The sequence below is a fragment of the Bufo gargarizans genome, chromosome 2 (assembly GCF_014858855.1).
Source record: "Bufo gargarizans isolate SCDJY-AF-19 chromosome 2, ASM1485885v1, whole genome shotgun sequence".
NCBI lineage: Eukaryota > Metazoa > Chordata > Amphibia > Anura > Bufonidae > Bufo > Bufo gargarizans.
Window position 1 is genome coordinate 24,094,854 of NC_058081.1, and position 18,591 is coordinate 24,113,444.

At 43.4% G+C, this 18,591-nt stretch overlaps 1 protein-coding gene across 1 annotated transcript; it reads right to left on the reverse strand.

The window, feature by feature from the left end:
* Nucleotides 1-935: 935 nt before the first annotated feature.
* Nucleotides 936-1,874, reverse strand: LOC122925532 (olfactory receptor 5V1-like). The gene has a single exon (XM_044276890.1). It carries the CDS (start codon nucleotides 1,872-1,874, stop codon nucleotides 936-938), a length of 939 nt encoding a protein of 312 aa, XP_044132825.1.
* Between the last annotated feature and the right edge of the window lie 16,717 nt (nucleotides 1,875-18,591).

Genomic DNA, 18,591 nt, shown 5'->3' on the forward strand with positions numbered 1-18,591 from the left:
CAATATCTAGAATATAGTGCTATAGCTTCGTAATCGCAAATATTCTAGATTTTTTTTATCAGTACCCATGATCCCTCACTGCTTTTTGCTTGTGGGCCAATGAGAAGGCGTCACTATCTTTGACTTTGGAGTAGTGTTGATCGCAAATTTTTGTATCGCAAATTTCTATCGCAAATTTTCCCATTGACGATTTTTGCAATCAAGAAATTAATGACTGGAGATCGCGAATTCTCAAATTCACAAATATATGATGAATATTCACCCAAATATTCGCGAAATATAGCAAATTTGAATATTGCCTCTGCCGCTCATCACTTTTGCTGAGGAGGGTGCATTTTGCCTGTTTTCCCTCTACTTATTAATGAAGTCTCTTAGTACTGACTAATGCAAAGAGCGAGTGCTCTACAAGCTGCTTCCCGGGGATCCTGCTGCCGGAGGGGGGAACATGCCCCTCACTGTGCCATGGCATGTCCCTTTCTTGAAATGCAATATAAGTTAACAGTTACATGAATACAATACTTAGTAAGGAGTACATTTATTAAATAGGGCTATGGAAAGCTAACCGTAGGAAACATTAACAAGGTACTAAATTTGTAGTGCCCCTATCCGGGGTACTGCAATAGCATGTCATATATTAAGATTACATCTACATTATGTGAAATACAATAAATCAGCTCAAATAAAGAAATGCTCCTACTCTGGAGTGTTACACTTATTTTTTTGTGCTACTCTTTTTATTTCTAAAAACAGTAGCACACTAGTCCATAGGTCATGTGTGGTTTTGAAGTTTAGCCCTATTCAGATAGGTGAAGCCGAGGAAAATGTACACTGTACCAGTAGGTTTAATATCGGAACCACAGTAATGTAAGTCATGAACAGCATCTTGTCCTGTTACAGAGAAAGTTGCAATTCAGTTTTTTTTCTTTCTTTTTTTTTTACCACATCTTACTTGTTCTTGAGATTTGCCGTTTGATGGCTCGTAGGACATCTTTGTTTCTTAAACTGTACACCAATGGGTTTAAGATAGGAGCAACGACAATGTACAGCATGGATAGCAATTTGTCCTGTTCTTGAGAAAACTCAGTCTCTGGTTTCATATTAAGGCTGAGAGAGGTCAAACAAAATAATAAAACAACTGTAAGATGAGAAGAGCAACTTGAGAAAGCCTTGTGCCTTCCTGACTTTGAATGTATCTTCAGAATTGTAGATATAATGTATACATAAGAAACCAGAATAAGTATAAATGGGAGGAACCCTAATAAAACACCGTCTACAGTTATCAAAATCCCAATGCTAGTTGCATCACTGCGGGCGAGCTGAAGTATTGATTTCATGTGGCAAAATAAATGGTTGATTTCTCGAGAGCTGGAGAAGGATAAATGAGATATTAGCAGAGCATACATTATTGCATTGAACACGCCAAGATTACAACAGAATGCGGCTAAAATTAAGCATGTCCTGTGGTTCATAATAAGCCTATAGTGTAGAGGAATACAAATGGCCACATATCGGTCATAGGCCATACACACAAGTAAGAAAAACTCAGTTCCAATGCAAAAAACATAGAAAAATACTTGTGTGAAGCATCCTGTGTTGGATATACTAGTGTTTCCCGTGATTGTGATCAGTATTAACTTTGGTAAGATAGCAGAAACATATATAATATCCAGGACTGTGAGGTTGCATAGAAAAAAATACATGGGTGTATGCAGCTGGGGGGTCAGACATACGATGAGGTTAACGAGAACATTTTCAAGAACACAAAGCAAATACAGTGTCAATAAGCTAATGAAAATCAAAAGCTCCACATTTTCATAATTGGTAAATGCCAAGAGGTGGAAGTCCATGTACATTAAGGAGTAATTTCCATGCATGATTATGAAATGAAAAAAAGCTAAAGATTTTGAATGGTATATTAGTAACTTCGCCCTCAAAGCATTACAGTTTATCACTGCAAAAAAGAGACAGCACATCAGACCACACTATGCATTGCAAGAATTACTTTTTACCCGGCCAAAAGCCACCATTACTGCCAGAAGGCGGCTGGAACCCCATCGAATCGCAATGCAGTCAATGGGGATCCAGATACGATGCACTCCAGCAGGCTGTTTCTCTGCCGGAGTTCGCAATGGAGGTGTGAACATAGCCTAAAGTTGAGCAAAATGGATAATTTCAACCCAAGTGAATGTTACCATAGCTTATTTAAATCAAACTACGACCGATGACGGACCATGATCATCTGAAAAGCAGTCAGCCACATTTAATATTTTCATCGGATAATCGGATCTTTCATTCAGAGAAAGGTTATCCATTAAATAAAGGTCTTTCATTAAAAGCGTGTTCCCAGAAAGATTTACCATCTATCGCCCATGTATGGGCCGTCTGAACAATTGTAGCAGCCAATATGGACTAAAATGTGTATGGCAGTGTCTGCGAGCTGAACGTTAATATTAGAAATTAGCTGACGAAGTGGAATTCGATCCGAATGTCAGGAAAAATTTGATTTGCAGTGAATGCGTGGTAACGAACTGCAATTTTCCTAAAATGGCGGCTACACGTGTGAAGACTGAGGAGATGGGGCAAGGAACTCTGGGAAGGTGGTATCACCCAGATTGACATGCCTGCATGCAGCCATTCAGCAGCCAGCCAGCCCTGGCATGTCACTGCCCTATAAATACTGTGACCATCTTACAATCAGACATTTTCCAGCATTCAGAGTGCAGGGAAATGTTTAAAAAAAATAAAAATAAATTCTAAGTGCAGGGAAAGGATAGGGAGGATCATTTCACAGCATCTTAGTGCAGGGAGAGACGTCAGAAGGCGCTAGGGACATTGATAGGAAAGTGATTTACAAGTGCAGAGAAAGATTTTATGGGGATCCAAATAGTCATTAGACAGCTCTGTCTTTCCAGCTATTAGTTATTGGGCTGCAAGTGTTATGTTGAAAAGCCTTTAGTGGCTTACATCTTAGTATCTTATTCTGTACGACAAGAAAAATATATACGCATTTAACTTCTGCAGTTATTTCTGTTGAAAGCCTATAGGAACGTATTTTGGTACAACAAGAAAAATATATACTCACTGCACTGTTGCAGTTATTTCTGGTGAAAGAGTATAGGGGCGTAGTTCTGCACAACAAGAAAAATATAATCTCAGTTCACTTCTGCAGTTATTTCTGTTGAAAGTGTATAGGGGCGTATTACAGTAAAAAATGAAAAATATATACACACTGCACTGTTGCAGTTAGTTCTGTTTGAAAGCGTATAAGGGCATATTACAGTAAAAAAAATATTATATATATATATATATATATATACGCACTGCACTGTTGCAGTTATTTCTGGTGAAAGCATATCGGGGCCTATTACAGTAAAAAAAAAATATATATATATATATACATACTGAACTGTTGCAGTTATTTCTGGTAAAAGCATATAGGGGAGTATTTCAGTCCAACAAGAAAAATGTATACGCACTGCACTGTTGCAGTTATTTCTAGTGAAAGCGTATAGGGGCGTATTTCAGTAAAATAAGAAAAATATATACGCACTGCACTGTTGCAGTTATTTCTGTTGAAAGCATATAGGGGCATATTACAGTAAAAAAAAAAAATATATATATATATATATATATATACACACTGCACTGGTGCACTTATTTGTGGCAAAAACATTCAGTGGCCTATTTCTGTACAGAAAGAAAAATATATTCTCAGTTCACGTCGGCGGTTATATGTGAATGTGTTGAACGCATGGCTGGGAGTCAGAAGGGTGGTAGCAGAGGGAGATCAGGAGCCAAATGTGGCCGGAGTAGAGCACCTGTTTCGCAGCAGCCTACCTACCCGGGAAGTAGTGGTGCAGGGATTCCTGGAAGTAGCGGCGGTCGCAGTCAGTCAGTGTGGTGGTTATATATTTTGCATTTCAGTACAAAAATAAATGTGCATTCTCAGTTTACGTCGTCGGCGGTTATATGTCTTGAAAGCTTTCAGTGGCCTATTTCAGTACAAAAAGAAAAATACATTCTCAGTTCATGTCGGCGGAGGTTATATGTTTTGAAAGCATTTAGTGGAATATTTCAATACAAAAAGAAAAATACAATCTCAGTTCACGTTAGTGGCGGTTATATGTGTTGAAAGCGTTTAGAGGCAGCAGTGGGATGTCGGGAGCCAAACGTGCCCAGGGTAGAGCACCTGCTTCGCAGCAGCCTACCTGGGTGGTAGTGGTGCAGGGGTTCACCGAAGTAGCAGCGGTAGCAGTCAGTCAGTAAGGCGGTTATATGCAGTAAAATCTTTATTGAAGTATTTTGGTCGAAAAACTAAATTTATTCAGCGGTCAGCGCTGCGGTTATATATGGTAAAATCTCCATGATGTCTCCATGATAATTCTGCAGCATGGAGGCAATAATCCTTCAGCGGAGAAAATAGATGCTGGATGACCGGGAAGCTCCATGACCTTCCCAGGAGCGGCTGTCGGGAGCAGCGGTTCATTTCTGAGACGTCCATATAGTGCAGGGGAATCCGTAAACCCTTTGCATCTCCGTGCTCCGTTATACATGGTAAAATCTTTATTGAAGTATTTTGGTGGAAAAATAAATTTTATTCAGCATTTAGCATTGCACTTATATTTATTTATTTAATATATATATATTTATTTATTCAATTTATTTGACCCTTCTTCTGATCTGTCAGAAGGAAGGAAAAAGGAGATGCACAACAGAACCTATCTATGTAACAGCTGTAAGGCCTGTATGACATGGTCCCTATTTTGCATCAAAATGGGCTTATGATTCGGTAGCCAAAAGCAGGAGAGGGTACAAAACACAGAAGACATGCAAATATTCCTTTCACGTGTCATCTTTGTTTTGGATCCACTCCTGTTTTTTTGTTTTTTTTTGTTTACTGACCAAATGCTGATCGAGTGAAGAGACAGGATACTCCTGTACCCCATATAAATGCCTAATGGGCTAGCCAATATGTAGAGGAGTGTGAGACTGAGACATTGAACTGGAAGTATTCTTTTAAAGAGGCAGCAGTATTCTTTTAAAGAGGCAGTTGGTATCTAGTGTCTGCCAAAAGGTATTTATTCATTCTCCATAGTGAGTTCCGGGGGACATTAAATGTCTCAAGAATTGTCAATGAAATAGGAGTGTGGGCTGACCACATAATGGTTCCTATAGTGGAGTCTTTGGCGGCAGTTATGGTGTCTCTCTCTAAAAAGAAATGATCAATTCTTGAGTACGAGTTGTGTGGTGTCCAGAAAAAGGAGTATTCCCTTTCAGTGCTATGGTGTATGCGCCACACATCATATAGAGATTGAGACTGTAAGAAATTAGAAAGTCTGTGTTTATGAGACCTTTGTGGGGCTGATGAATCCCACTTGGGATCATGGATTGCATTGAAGTCACCACATAGGATTAGTTTGCCCTGCTTAAGTTTTGAAACTTTCAGCATGAGACGGTTTAGAAATCTAAGAAGGCGTTTGTTTGAAGCATATACAAACAAACGTGTGTAGAGGACATTGACATGTCCTGTGTAGAGGACATTATTGAAGTAACCACATTGGATTATGTAGCGGCCATTTGGGTCTATCTGGGAGTTGACTGGGGTGAAGGCGACAGTATTTTTAATGGAAAGCATCACTCCCCTTTTCTTTTTACTATATGTCGCATGTATGAATGTAGGGAGCATGCATGTTTTATCCTATGAATGTCAGGTGGAAGCAGGTGTGTTTCTTGGGTACAGAACACATCACATCGAAATTCTAAAGCCTCCTTCCACGTGACATTCTTCTTGTAAGGACTATTCAAGCCCTTAACATTCAAGGAACTAAGTTTAATTACCATGATGTAAAAACTTTGACGCTATGTAAATTAGACAACCTGGGAGCCCCCGCAAGTCAGCAATCAACCATAGTAGACATCTCTGGACAGGTAGAAAATTAGAAACATGAAATCTAACATAGGAAGGTCTATAGAAGCAAGAATTCCTCAAAAGTTAGGTCTAGAAATAAAAAACAGAAACAGAAACAAAAGCAGTATTAGCGGCATGAATAGCCGCCTACAGCATCTGGGGTGAAGTCCAGCAATAGTTACCAAGTCACGATGGAATGAACAGTTCCACCGCACTGTTGGTTAAAGTCTTAACGGTTCTTCTTCCTTCTTGAGACCACCAGGTGCCATTCTTGATCCTCATGCTGATGAGTAAGAATGAGTGTAGGTCGGGCACCAGACGAGGCCAATGGTATGTTCCACAAGTGTAAGAGCTCTTTCCCTTCCTCCAATGTTCGGATAGTGAAGTATTCTCCATTTTTCGAATTAGGATTTTAACAGGATACCCCTAACGGTATTGAATAGCGTGGTCTCGCAATGCCAGTATGATGGGGGATAGGTGGCAGCATAGTTGGAGGGTAACTGCTGATAGGTCTGCAAAAAGCTTCACCGATTGGTATGGGTCTGGTAGGTTCCCCAGTTTTCTTGCAGCTGCTAGAGTGGCCTCTTTAATATGGAAGAAGTGTATTCTTGCCAATACATCTCTCTGGGCTGCTTCCGGTAGGTGTTTAGGTTTGACTACACGTTCAGCTCTATCTATAGTAAAGTGCAGAGCAATCCAGTAAAAGTACAGACATAATGTTCACTATGTATTTCTGAAGCTCTGAAGGTTGAATATCCTCGGAGATTCCGCTGAACTTTATATTGTTCCGTTTGGATCAATCCTCTAAATCCACCAGCTTGGATAATAAATATTCCACATCATCTGTTAGAGCATTGTGAGCATCAATCAGGTGATTGTGTGAAGAGGCAAAGTCCCCCATTTTATATTCCACATGTCTCATTTTACCATCTAATTCCTTTACAGTGGATTGGGATATAAGCTGCATCAGGTTGGGTGACATGGAGGTGCTAAACACCATCAGAATCTCCTTTAATAAGTTACCTGATGCTAGCTACTCCGAGGTTTAGAATTTCTGCAGGGATTCCACCAGTATGCTGCAGTCTGGTTCGTTAGCTGAGTCTCGGCGGCATGTCCTCTGCTTTGCTGGGCTGGCCGTCAGAGTCGGCGGGAGAGAAGGCATCTGAGCCCGAGGCCAAAGTCTGTCTCCGCCAGTGGATCATACCTAGTTTTTGGCAAAGGCACTGGGGAAAGGTGCGGAGAGGCCGTGGAGGCTTGTAGATTGTCACTCGGTGAAGCAGGCAGAGAACTGGGGCCCCGCTTTTGGGTCTGCATCGGGCTGGTGCTGGAAGGAAAGGAGCGCGCACTGGTCTCAGCACCATCTTTGTTATGCTCCTGTTGGAAAAAGAAATCCAACTTGCCTTGTGCTTTGTGGCTTCTTTTCCCTCTCGACATTATAGGCATAGGTTTGTAAAGTTCTGGAGTGAAATTAGGGTGAGAGGGGTTGCTTTAGCAAGCTTTGCTGGTTCTCGTCGCTGCAGTGGAGATGGAGCTCAGGAATTATGCTGCCATTTTCCTCGGCTGCCTAGCTATGCCCTCGTCTTCTGTGTTTTGTACCCACTCCTGCTTTTGGCTTCCAAATCATGATCCAAGCCTGATACAAAATAGGGACCACATTATACAGGCCTTACAGCTGCTACATAGAAAGGATCCATTGTGTGTCTAATTTTTCCATCCTTCTGACAGATCAGAAGAAAGGTAAAATAAATGGTGATGTCAACAAGGTCAAACAGGGACAATAGCGACCCAGTGACAGAGTGGTGGGGTGGCGACAGCATGAGGAGTCAACACAGTGGCCTAGTGACATAGTGGTGAGGTGGCAACGGCATGAGGAAGATATTGGGCTACCAGGATATTGTCATCCATTAAACAAGGCATGGACTAGCGGGACAGGGATGTAATATTACCACTTTACAAAGCATTGGTGTGGCCTTATCTGGAATATGCAGTTCAGTTCTGGGCACCAGTCCATAGAAAGGACGCTCTGCAGCCTGAAAAAGTACAGAGGAGAGCTGCTAAACTGATAAGAGGCATGCATAAAGATGAAAAGAATTACATTTATTTAGTCTTGAGAAGAGATGTCTAAGGGGGATATGATTAACCTATACAAATATATAAATGAGCTGTACAAAAAAATATGATGAAAAACTGTTCCATGCCAAATGCCCTCAAAAGACAAGGGAGCACTGCCTCCGACTGGAGAAGAAAAAGTTCTGTCTCCAGAAACGTCAAAACTTCTATACTGTAAGAACTGTGAATCTGTGGAAAAGACTTCCTCAGGACGTGGTCACAGCAGGAACAGTGAACAGTTTTAAAAAGGGTTTAGATGAATACTTAAAAGTAAATGACATTAATGCTTATGTCTCACTTCCTTCTGGGATTCATGTCCCTACCTATCCCTTGGTTGAACTTGATGGACTTATGTCTTTTTTCAACCGTATTAACTATGCAACTATGAGGAGTTAACACAGTGGCTCAGTGAAAGAGTGGTGAGGGTGGCAATAGCATGAGGAGTCAGCACAGTGGCCTAGTAACAGATTCTGGGTGTAGTTTTATATATTTAAAGTAAACCCACCCCAAAACTAGTTGTATTAGACTGCAATTTCACCCCAAAAGCAAGGGTGAATGGAAGTACTTTTTTTAGTGTTGAGCGAGCATGCTCGGCTGAACACCAGTTCGTCTCGAGCATCGCGATGCTCGACACATCACAGTGTTCAGCTGAATACCTCGTGTGCTTGAGTCAGTGTATTGAAATCCAATTTAGCTTCTATTTCTGAAAAGTTTCTGCTGGGATTTAAACTCACAACCTTCTACATGAGAGGGAAGGACTTTAACCACTCAGCTGTAAATATGAATAATAAACCGTGTCAAAAAAATCCTCATAGTAGTTTGTCATGTAGTAAGTATTTCCATAAAGCAGAAGTACACTGCCTGTCCAAAAAAAAGTCGCCACCAAATAGGTCACACACTCTAATATTTTGTTGGACCACCTTTAGCTTTGATTACGGCAAGCATTCGCTGTGGCATTGTTTCGATAAGCTTCTGCAATGTCACAAGATTTATATCCATCCAGTGTTGCATTCATTTTTCACCAGAGATGAGATCTTGCATTGATGATAGTAGAGTCTGACCACTGCGCAAAGCCTTCTCCAGCACATCCCAAAGATTCTCAATGGGATTAAGGTCTGGACTCTGTGGTGGCCAATCCATGTGTGAAAATGATGTCTCATGCTCCTTGAACCACTTTTTCACAATTTGAGTCTGCTGAATCCTGGCATTTTGATCTTGGATTATGCCCGTGCCATCAGGGAAGAACAAATCCATTGATGGAATAACTTGGTCATTCAGTATGTTCAGGTAGTCAGCTGAACTCATTCTTGGAGCACATACTGTTGCTGAACCTAGACCTGACCAACTGCAGCAACCCCAGATCATAGCACTGCCCCCACAGGCTAGTACAGTAGGCATCACTTCATCTGCCTCTCTTCTTACCCTGATGCGCCCATCACTCTGGAACAGGGTAAATCTGGACTCATCATTGCTCTAGAGTCCATCGTTATGCTCCCTAGCAAATTGAAGCCTTTTTTGGGGGTTTGACTCACTGGTTAGTGGTTTTATTATGGCTACACAGCTGTTCAGTCCCAATCCCTTGAGATCCCTTCGCATTGTGAGTGTGGAAACGCTCTTACTTTCACCAAACGTTTAAGTGATCGCCAATCATGATCATTCAGGATTTTTTTCCCGCCACACTTCTTCCTTGAATACGATGGGTCCCCACTATCCTTCCAGTTTTTAATAATGCGTTGGACAGTTCTTAACCCAATTTTAGTAGTTTCTGCAATTTACTTAGATGTTTTCTCTGCTTGATGCATGCCAATGATTTGACACTTGTCAAACAGACTAACATATTTTCCTTGACCACGAGATGTGTCTTTTGACATGGTTGTTTAAGAAATTAGAAGCAACTAATTGCACCAGTTGGGGTTAAATAACTTGTTGCCAGCTGAAAGATCATCACCCACGCAGTAATTATCCAATAGTAGGCTCAAACCTATTTGCTTAATTAAATCCAGGTGGCCACTTTTTTTTGGACAGGCAGTGTATCATTTCATATTTCACAGCAGGTTAACATGTAGTTGTATAGCATTGTGGTTAACCGCCTCCGGACCGCCTAACGCAGGATAGCGGTCCGGAGGCGGCTGTCTCAGGCAGAGTCACGCATCTATGTGTCATCTCGCGAGATTACGCTCTCAGCCGGCCCGCGCATGCGCATCGCGGGCCGGAAAAAGTTAGAGGAGTATTTCATCATCAGCCTGCCAGCCAAAGATCGTTGCTGGCAGGCTGATGATTAAAAAATAAATAAATCAGAAGCCAGTTAACACTTTATATTTAAAAATATAAGGTGTTAAATGGCTTCTCTGCTCCTCTGCTGGTCCTTTTCGTCGGATTGTTCCAGCAGAGGAGCAGACATCACAGTGAGTACACACCACACATAGCCCCAGATCACCCCCCATCACCCCAATTAACCCCTTGATCACCCCTTGATCACCCCTGTCAATCACCTAGTGAAAGGGAAAAAAGTGATCAGTGTAAACTGTCACATTTTTTTTTCACTGGTATTTACTGTTAGGTTTTAGGATAGTTTAGGCCCCTTGGTTAGGTAGTTAGCGATCGTTTAGCGCCCAGCCCACCGCACCGCAGTCACTAATTCGCTGATTAGCGTATCGCTAATCAGCATTTGTACTTTTATGGTATCTGTAAGTGATCAAAACTGATCACAGTCAGATCTATAATAGTATTAGTGTCACCTTAGTTCGCCTTCCACCCAAAACGCAGTGTTTGCCCGATCACTGCACAATCACTTTCCAAGCGCTGCGGCGATAAATAAATCTGTTTGATATTTTTTATCAATCACAGTGGCTTCCGGTACTTTGCTAGCCTCCCATTTGTAAGACAGGCTTGCTTTTTTTCTTGGGTAGTCTCAGGGAATACCCCTTAAATTTAGTAGTCCAAATGGCAAACAAAGGGTATTCTTCTGAAGAGGCCTACAGGCTTCTGACCCAGTCGGATGAGGAATGGGAACCCTCATCTGACAAATCCAGCGGGTCAGAATATGAACCTGTAGAAAGCAGTGGCAGTCTGACCCAAAGTTCAGACGAGGAGGTTGAGGTCCCTGATAGCACCAGGCGTACCCGGCCCCGTGTTGCTACACCACAGGTTGCGCAGGATCCGCTTCAAGGGCAGCAGAGTGGGGCTGGCGCTGTCGGATTACGTGGTGAGGCATACACCAGCAGCGCAGCCCTCCCTGGACCTAGTACCAGCACTGCCGTACAACATAGTGAAATGGCGAGCACCAGAAGGGCAGTTGAAGCTGGTACGGTGGCACATGCAGTAATTACCCCGTCGCAGCCACCGCACAGACAGGCCCGTAGAGCCCCTAGAGTCCCTGAGGTGCTGGCAAACCCTGATTGGCAGTCCCCAACTTCAGCCGCACCATTAGTTCCCACTTTCACCGCCCAGTCTGGAGTTCGGGTTTAAACAGCTCAGATCGGTTCGGCACTGGGATTTTTTTAGCTGTTCTTGACTGCGGGCGGAGCTCTTGGACATAGTCGTGGCAAAAACAAATCGGTATGCCACTCAATTTATAGCCGCCAACCCGGGAAACTATTATGCCCAGCCTTTCCAGTGGAAACCCGTCCAAGTTTCCGAATTAAAAAAAATTCTGGGCCTTCTCCTCAACATGGGTCTAACCAAAAAGCATGAATTGCGGTCATATTGGTCCACGAACCCAATTCATCACATGCCCATGTTGTCTGCTGCCATGTCCAGGGCACGATTTGAGGCTATCCTGCGTTTCCTGCACTTTAGCGACAACAGCACCTCTCGTCCCAGAGGCCACCCAGCTTTTGACCGGCTCCAAAAAATTCGGCCCCTCATTGACCACTTCAACAACAAATTTGCAGATTTGCATACCCCTGAGCAAAACATCTGTGTAGAAGAGTCCCTTATACATTTTACCGGGAGCCTTGGCTTCAAACAATACATCCCAAGCAAGCGCGCCCGGTATGGGGTCAAATTGTATAAGCTCTGTGAAAGGGCCACAGGCTATACCCACAAATTTCGGATCTATGAGGGTAAAGATCAGACCCTGGAGCCGGTCGGTTGCCCTGACTACCTGGGGAGCAGTGGGAAGACAGTCTGGGACTTGGTGTCACCCTTATTTGGCAAGGTGTACCATCTTTATGTGGACAATTTCTACACAAGTGTGACCCTCTTCAGGCATTTATTCCTAGAACAGATGGCTGCTGTGGCACCACGCAACCTAGTCGCCGGGGCTTCCCCCAACGGCTCGTTACCACCCGTCTTGCAAGGGGGGAGAGGGCTGCCTTGTGTAATGAAGAACTGCTCGCGGTGAAATGGAGAGACAAGCGTGACGTTTACATGCTTTTCTCCATTCACACAGACACGACAATACTAATAGAACGAGCAACCAGTGTCATTGAAAAGCCCCTCTGTGTCCACGACTATAATTCGCTCATGGGAGAGGTGGACTTCAATGACCAGATGTTGGCTCCTTATTTAGTTTCCCGACGCACCAGACGCTGGCATAAGAAGGTGTCCTTCCTCAAATTTCAGGAAGAGATCATCGATATCCAGGAGGTTCCGTGGCCCCAACCACCAGTGTAGTGAGCCGTCTACACGAGCGACATTTCCCCAATGTCGTTGCTGGTACCTCAACCCAACCGTCACCCCGAAAAAGATGTTGTGTCTGTAGCAGGAGTGGAATAAGGCGTGACACCCGCTATTTCTGTCCTAACTGCCCTGACCACCCTGCCCTATGCTTTGGGGAGTGTTTCTGGAAGTACCACAAACAGGTACACTTAGCATAGGGATTGCGTTACACAGGACAGGCACACAGGGCTATTAGGGCCCTTTCACTCACAGCTGCTGCAAACCTCTTCTTTCACCTGGGACAAAGTGCATAATGTACTTCGCCACATCTTTGGGCGATTTGCGCTTTGCACATTATCCCATGGGGAAGGAGAGGTTTGTCCTATAAATGTAAAAAAAAAAAAAAAGATCACCGGTAAGCAAAAAAGTTAACGTTCTGTTAAATAAGTTAAATAAAGTTGATATGTTCCGTTCAAATGTTATTATAAAGTTAATAAATTTATTGCGTTGCGGCCTGGTTTTTTTATATTTTTTTTTACCTTCCAGGTGGACCAACCAATCGACTAGCTGCAGCACTAATGTGCATTCTGACAGAAGCATTGCGCTGCTGTCAGATTACACAAAAGTCGGTGTATGCGGCACTGCAAGACGAGATTTCTCCTCTGCAGTAAAAGATACATTTGCCGAGGCATATGAGCTGAGGGGGAGGCGGTGTTCATATGCTTTGGCAAACACTTTGTATATAAAAAAAAAAATCCCAGCAATGAATTATTCATCCACATCGATTGATGTGAATGGAGAAATCGGGTTTGCCAAGGCATACGAGCTAAGTGGGTTTGGATGTTGGGCGGAGCTCCTATGTCCTGGCAGATGCCTTTCCCCTCCTTTTTTTTTTTTTGGCAGAGATTTTTTCATCCACATTGATCGATGCGAATGAAGAAATCTGTGCCATTTACTTTTTCTTTCAGCCCAGAGGCTGAACGAAAAAAAGAAATCTCATTACCCGTATGCTCAATATAAGGAGAATAGCAGAAACTCCTAATGCTGGCCATACATGTAATGATTGCGGAGACCCTCAAATGCCAGGGCAGTACAAACCCCCCACAAATGACCCCATTTTGGAAAGAAGACACCCCAAGGTATTCGCTGAGGGGCATATTGAGTCCATGAAAGATTGAAATTTTTGTCCCAAGTTAGTGGAAAGGGAAACTTTCTAAGAAAAAATAAATAAAAATCTATTTCCGCTAACTTGTGCCAAAAAAAAAATATTCTATGAACTCGTCATGCCCTTCATTGAATACCTTGGGGTGTCTTCTTTCCAACATGGGGTCACATGTGGGGTATTTATACTGCCCTGGCATTTTAGGGGTCCTAAAGTGTGAGAAGAAGTCTGGGATCAAAATGTCTAAAAATGCCCTACTAAAAGGAATTTGGGCCCATTTGCGCATCTAGGCTGCAAAAAAAGTGTCACACATGTGGTATCGCCATACTCAGGAGAAGTTGGGCAATGTGTTTTGGGTGTCATTTTACATATACCCATGCTGGGTGAGATAAATATCTTGGTAAAATGCCAACTTTGTATATAAAAATGGGAAAAGTTGTCTTTTGCCGAGATATTTCTCTCACCCAGTATGGGTATATATAAAAAGCCACCCCAAAACACATTGCCCAACTTCTCCTGAGTACGGCGATACCACATGTGTGACACTTTTTTACAGCCTAGGTGGGCAAAGGGGCCCACATTCCAAAGAGCACCTTTAGGATTTCACAGGGCATTTTTTACACATTTTGATTTCAAACTACTTCTCACACATTAGGGCCCCTAAAATGCCAGGGCAGTATAACTACCCCACAAATGACCCCATTTTGGAAAGAAGACACCCCAAGGTATTTTGTGATGAGCATAGTGAGTTCATGGAAGTTTTTATTTTTTGTCACAAGTTAGTGGAATATTAGACTTTGTAAGAAAAAAATAAAAATCTGCATTTACCACTAACTTGTGACAAAGAATAAAAAGTTCTATGAACTCACTATGCCCATCATCAAATACCTTAGGGTGTCTACTTTCCGAAATGGGGTCATTTATGCGGGTTTTCTACTGTCTGGGCATTGTAGAACCTCAGGAAATATGACAGGTGCTCAGAAAGTCAGAGCTGCTTCAAAAAGCGGAAATTCACATTTTTGTACCATAGTTTGTAAACGCTATAACTTTTACCCAAACCATTTTTTTTTTACCCAAACATTTTTTTTTATCAATGACATGTAGAACAATAAATTTAGAGAAAAATCTATATATAGATGTCGTTTTTTTTTTTTTTATATACAAAGTGTTTGCCAAAGCATATGAACACCGCCGCCCCCTCAGCTCATATGCCTCGGCAAATGTATGTTTTACTGCAGAGGAGAAATCTCGTCTTGCAGCGCCGCATATACCGACTTTTGTGTAATATGACAGCAGCTCAATGCTTCTGTCAGAATGCAAATTAGTGCTGCAGCTAGTCGATCGGTTGGTCTACCTGGAAGGTAACAAAAAAAAAACAGGCCGCAACGCAATACATTTATTAACTTTATAATAACATTTGAACGGAACATATAAACTTTATTTAACTTTTTGAACAGAACGTTAACTTTTTTGCTTACCGGTGATTATTATTATTTTTTTACCTTTATAGGACAAACCTCTCCTTCCCCATGGGACAATGTGCAAAGCGCAAATCGCTCAGAGATGTGGCGAAGTACATTATGCACTTTGTCCCAGGTGAAAGGAGAGATTTGCAGCAGCTCTGTGTGAATGGGCCCTAATAGCCCTGTGTGCCTGTCCTGTGAGATGCAATCCCTATGCTAAGTGTACCTGTGTGTGGAACTTCCGGAAACACTCCCCTAAACATAGGGCAGGGTGGTCAGGGCAGTCAGGACAGAAATAGCGGGTGTCACGCCTTATTCCACTCCTGCTACAGACACAACATCTTTTTCGGGGTGACGGTTGGGTTGAGGTACCAGCAACGACATTGGGGAAATGTCGCTCGTGTAGACGGCTCACTACACTGGTGGATGGGGCCACGGAACCTCCTGGACACAGGAGGTTCTCGATGATCTCTTCCTGAAATTTGAGGAAGGATCCTGTTCTCCCAGCCTTACTGTAGAGATCAAAACTATTGTACATAGCCAATTGAATCAAATATACAGACACATTCTTATGCCAGCGTCTGGTGCATCGGGAAACTAAATAGGGAGCCAACATCTGGTCATTGAAGTCCACCCCTCCCATGAGCAAATTATAGTCGTGGACACAGAGGGGCTTTTCAATGACACTGGTTGCTCGTTCAATTTGTATTGTCGTGTCTGCGTGACTGGAGGAGAGCATGTAAACGTCACACTTGTCTCTCCATTTCACCGCGAGCAGTTCTTCATTACACAAGGCAGCCCTCTCCCCCCTTGCAAGACGGGTGGTAACGAGCCGTTGGGGGAAGCCCCAGCGACTAGGTCGCGTGGTGCCACAGCAGCCAATCTGTTCTAGGAACAAATGCCTGAAGAGGGGCACACTTATGTAGAAATTGTCCACATAAAGATGGTACCCCTTGCCAAATAAGGGTGACACCAAGTCCCAGACTGTCTTCCCACTGCTCCCCAGGTAGTCAGGGCAACCGACCGGTTCCAGGGTCTGATCTTTACCCTCATAGATCCGAAATTTGCGGGTATAGCCTGTGGCCCTTTCACAGAGCCTATACAATTTGACCCCATACCGGGCACGCTTGCTTGGAATGTATTGTTTGAAGCCAAGGCTCCCGGTAAAATGTATAAGGGACTCGTCTACGCAGATGTTTTGCTCAGGGGTATACAAATCTGCAAATTTGTTGTTAAAGTGGTCAATGAGGGGCCGAATTTTGTGGAGCCAGTCAAAAGCTGGGTGGTCTCTGGGACGGGAGGTGGTATTGTCGCTAAAGTGCAGGAAACACAGGATGGCCTCAAATCGTGCCCTGGACATGGCAGCAGAGAACATGGGCATGTGATGAATTGGGTTCGTGGACCAATATGACCGCAATTCATGCTTTTTGGTTAGACCCATGTTGAGGAGAAGGCCCATAAAAAAATTTAATTCGGAAACTTGGACGGGTTTCCACCGGAAAGGCTGGGCATAATAGCTTCCCGGGTTGGCGGCTATAAATTGAGTGGCATACCGATTTGTTTCTGCCACGACTATGTCCAAGAGCTCCTCAGTCAAGAACAGCTCAAAAAATCCCAGTGCCGAACCGATCTGAGCTGTCTCAACCAGAACTCCAGACTGGGCGGTGAAAGGGGGAACTAATGGTGCGGCTGAATTTGGGGACTGCCAATCAGGGTTTGCCAGCACCTCAGGGACTCTAGGGGCTCTACGGGACTGTCTGTGCGGTGGCTGCGATGGGATAACTATTGCACGTTCCACCGTACCAGCTTCAACTGCCCTTCTGGTGCTCGCCACTTCACCATGTTGTACGGCAGTGCTGGTAATAGGTCCAGGGTGGGCTGCGCTGCTGGTGTATGTCTCACCATGTAATCCGACAGCGCCAGCCCCACTCTGCTGCCCTTGAAGCGGATCCTGCGCAACCTGTGGTGTAGCAACACGGGGCCGGGTACGCCTGGTGCTATCAGGGACCTCAACCTCCTCGTCCGAACTTTGGGTCAGACTGCCACTGCTTTCTACAGGTTCAAATTCTGACCCGCTGGATTCGTCAGATGAGCGTTCCCATTCCTCATCCGACTGGGTCAGAAGCCTGTAGGCCTCTTCAGAAGAATACCCCTTGTTTGACATTTGGACTACTAAATTTAGGGGGTATTCCCTGAGACTACCCAAGAAAAAAAGCAAGCCTGTCTTACAAATGTGAGGCTAGTGAAGTACCGGAGGCTGCTGCGATTAATAAAAAATATCAAAACTGATTTTTTTATCGCCGCAGCGCTTGTAAAGTGTTTGTGTAGTAATCAAAAAAAATTATAATTTTTGTCACTGCGGCAGGGCGGGCGTGGGTGAACGCACGTGTGGGCGACCGATCAGGCCTGATCGGGCAAACACTGCGTTTTGGGTGGAGGGCGAGCTAAGGTGACACTAATACTATTATAGATCTGACTGTGATCAGTTTTGATCACTTACAGATACTATAAAAGTACAAATGCTGATTAGCGATATGCTAAGCAGCGAATCAGTGACTGCGGTGCGGTGGGCTGGGCGCTAAACGATCGCTAACTACCTAACCAAGGGGCCTAAACTATTCTAAAACCTAACAGTCAATAACAGTGAAAAAAAAGGGACAGTTTACACTGTTTACTTTTTTCCCTTTCACTAGGTGATTGACAGGTGCGATCAAGGGGTTAATTGGGGTGATGGGGGGTGATCTGGGGGCTAAGTGTAGTGTTTGGTGTACTCACTGTGAACTGTGCTCCTCTGCTGGAACCAACCGACCAAAAGGACCAACAGAGGAGCACAGCAGCCATTTAACACATTATATTTATAAATATAAAGTGTTAACTGGCTTGTGATTCGTTTTTTTGAAAATCATCAGCCTGCCAGCAATGATCATTGGCTGGCAGGCTGATTATGTAATACCCCTCTAACTTTTGCTGGCCCGCGATGCGCATGTGCGGGCCGGCTTTGAGAGTAATCTCGCATCTCGCGAGATGACTTGCCGATGCGTGACTCTGCCTGAGACAGCCGCCTCCAGAACGCGATCCTGTGTTAGGTGGTCCGGAGGCGGTTAAGCTAGGGGAGCTGAGGTGGTTAAGGTTCTTGGCTCTAATGTAGAAGGTTGTGAGTTCAAATCCTGGCAGAAACTGTTCATAAATAGAGGCTAAATTTAATTTAAATATATATATATATACACATGTTTTTATCCATAATATATATTTCGAATATATAATATATTATAATATATTATAATATATTATGACTAAAAACATCAGTAGTAGTTTCCCACATATTATGCATTCATATATATCAGAAG

What these genes read in the sequence shown, in the direction of transcription:
- LOC122925532 (XM_044276890.1), bottom strand. Translation starts at nt 1,874, where the DNA reads ATGCATGGAAATTACTCCTTAATGTACATGGACTTCCACCTCTTGGCA.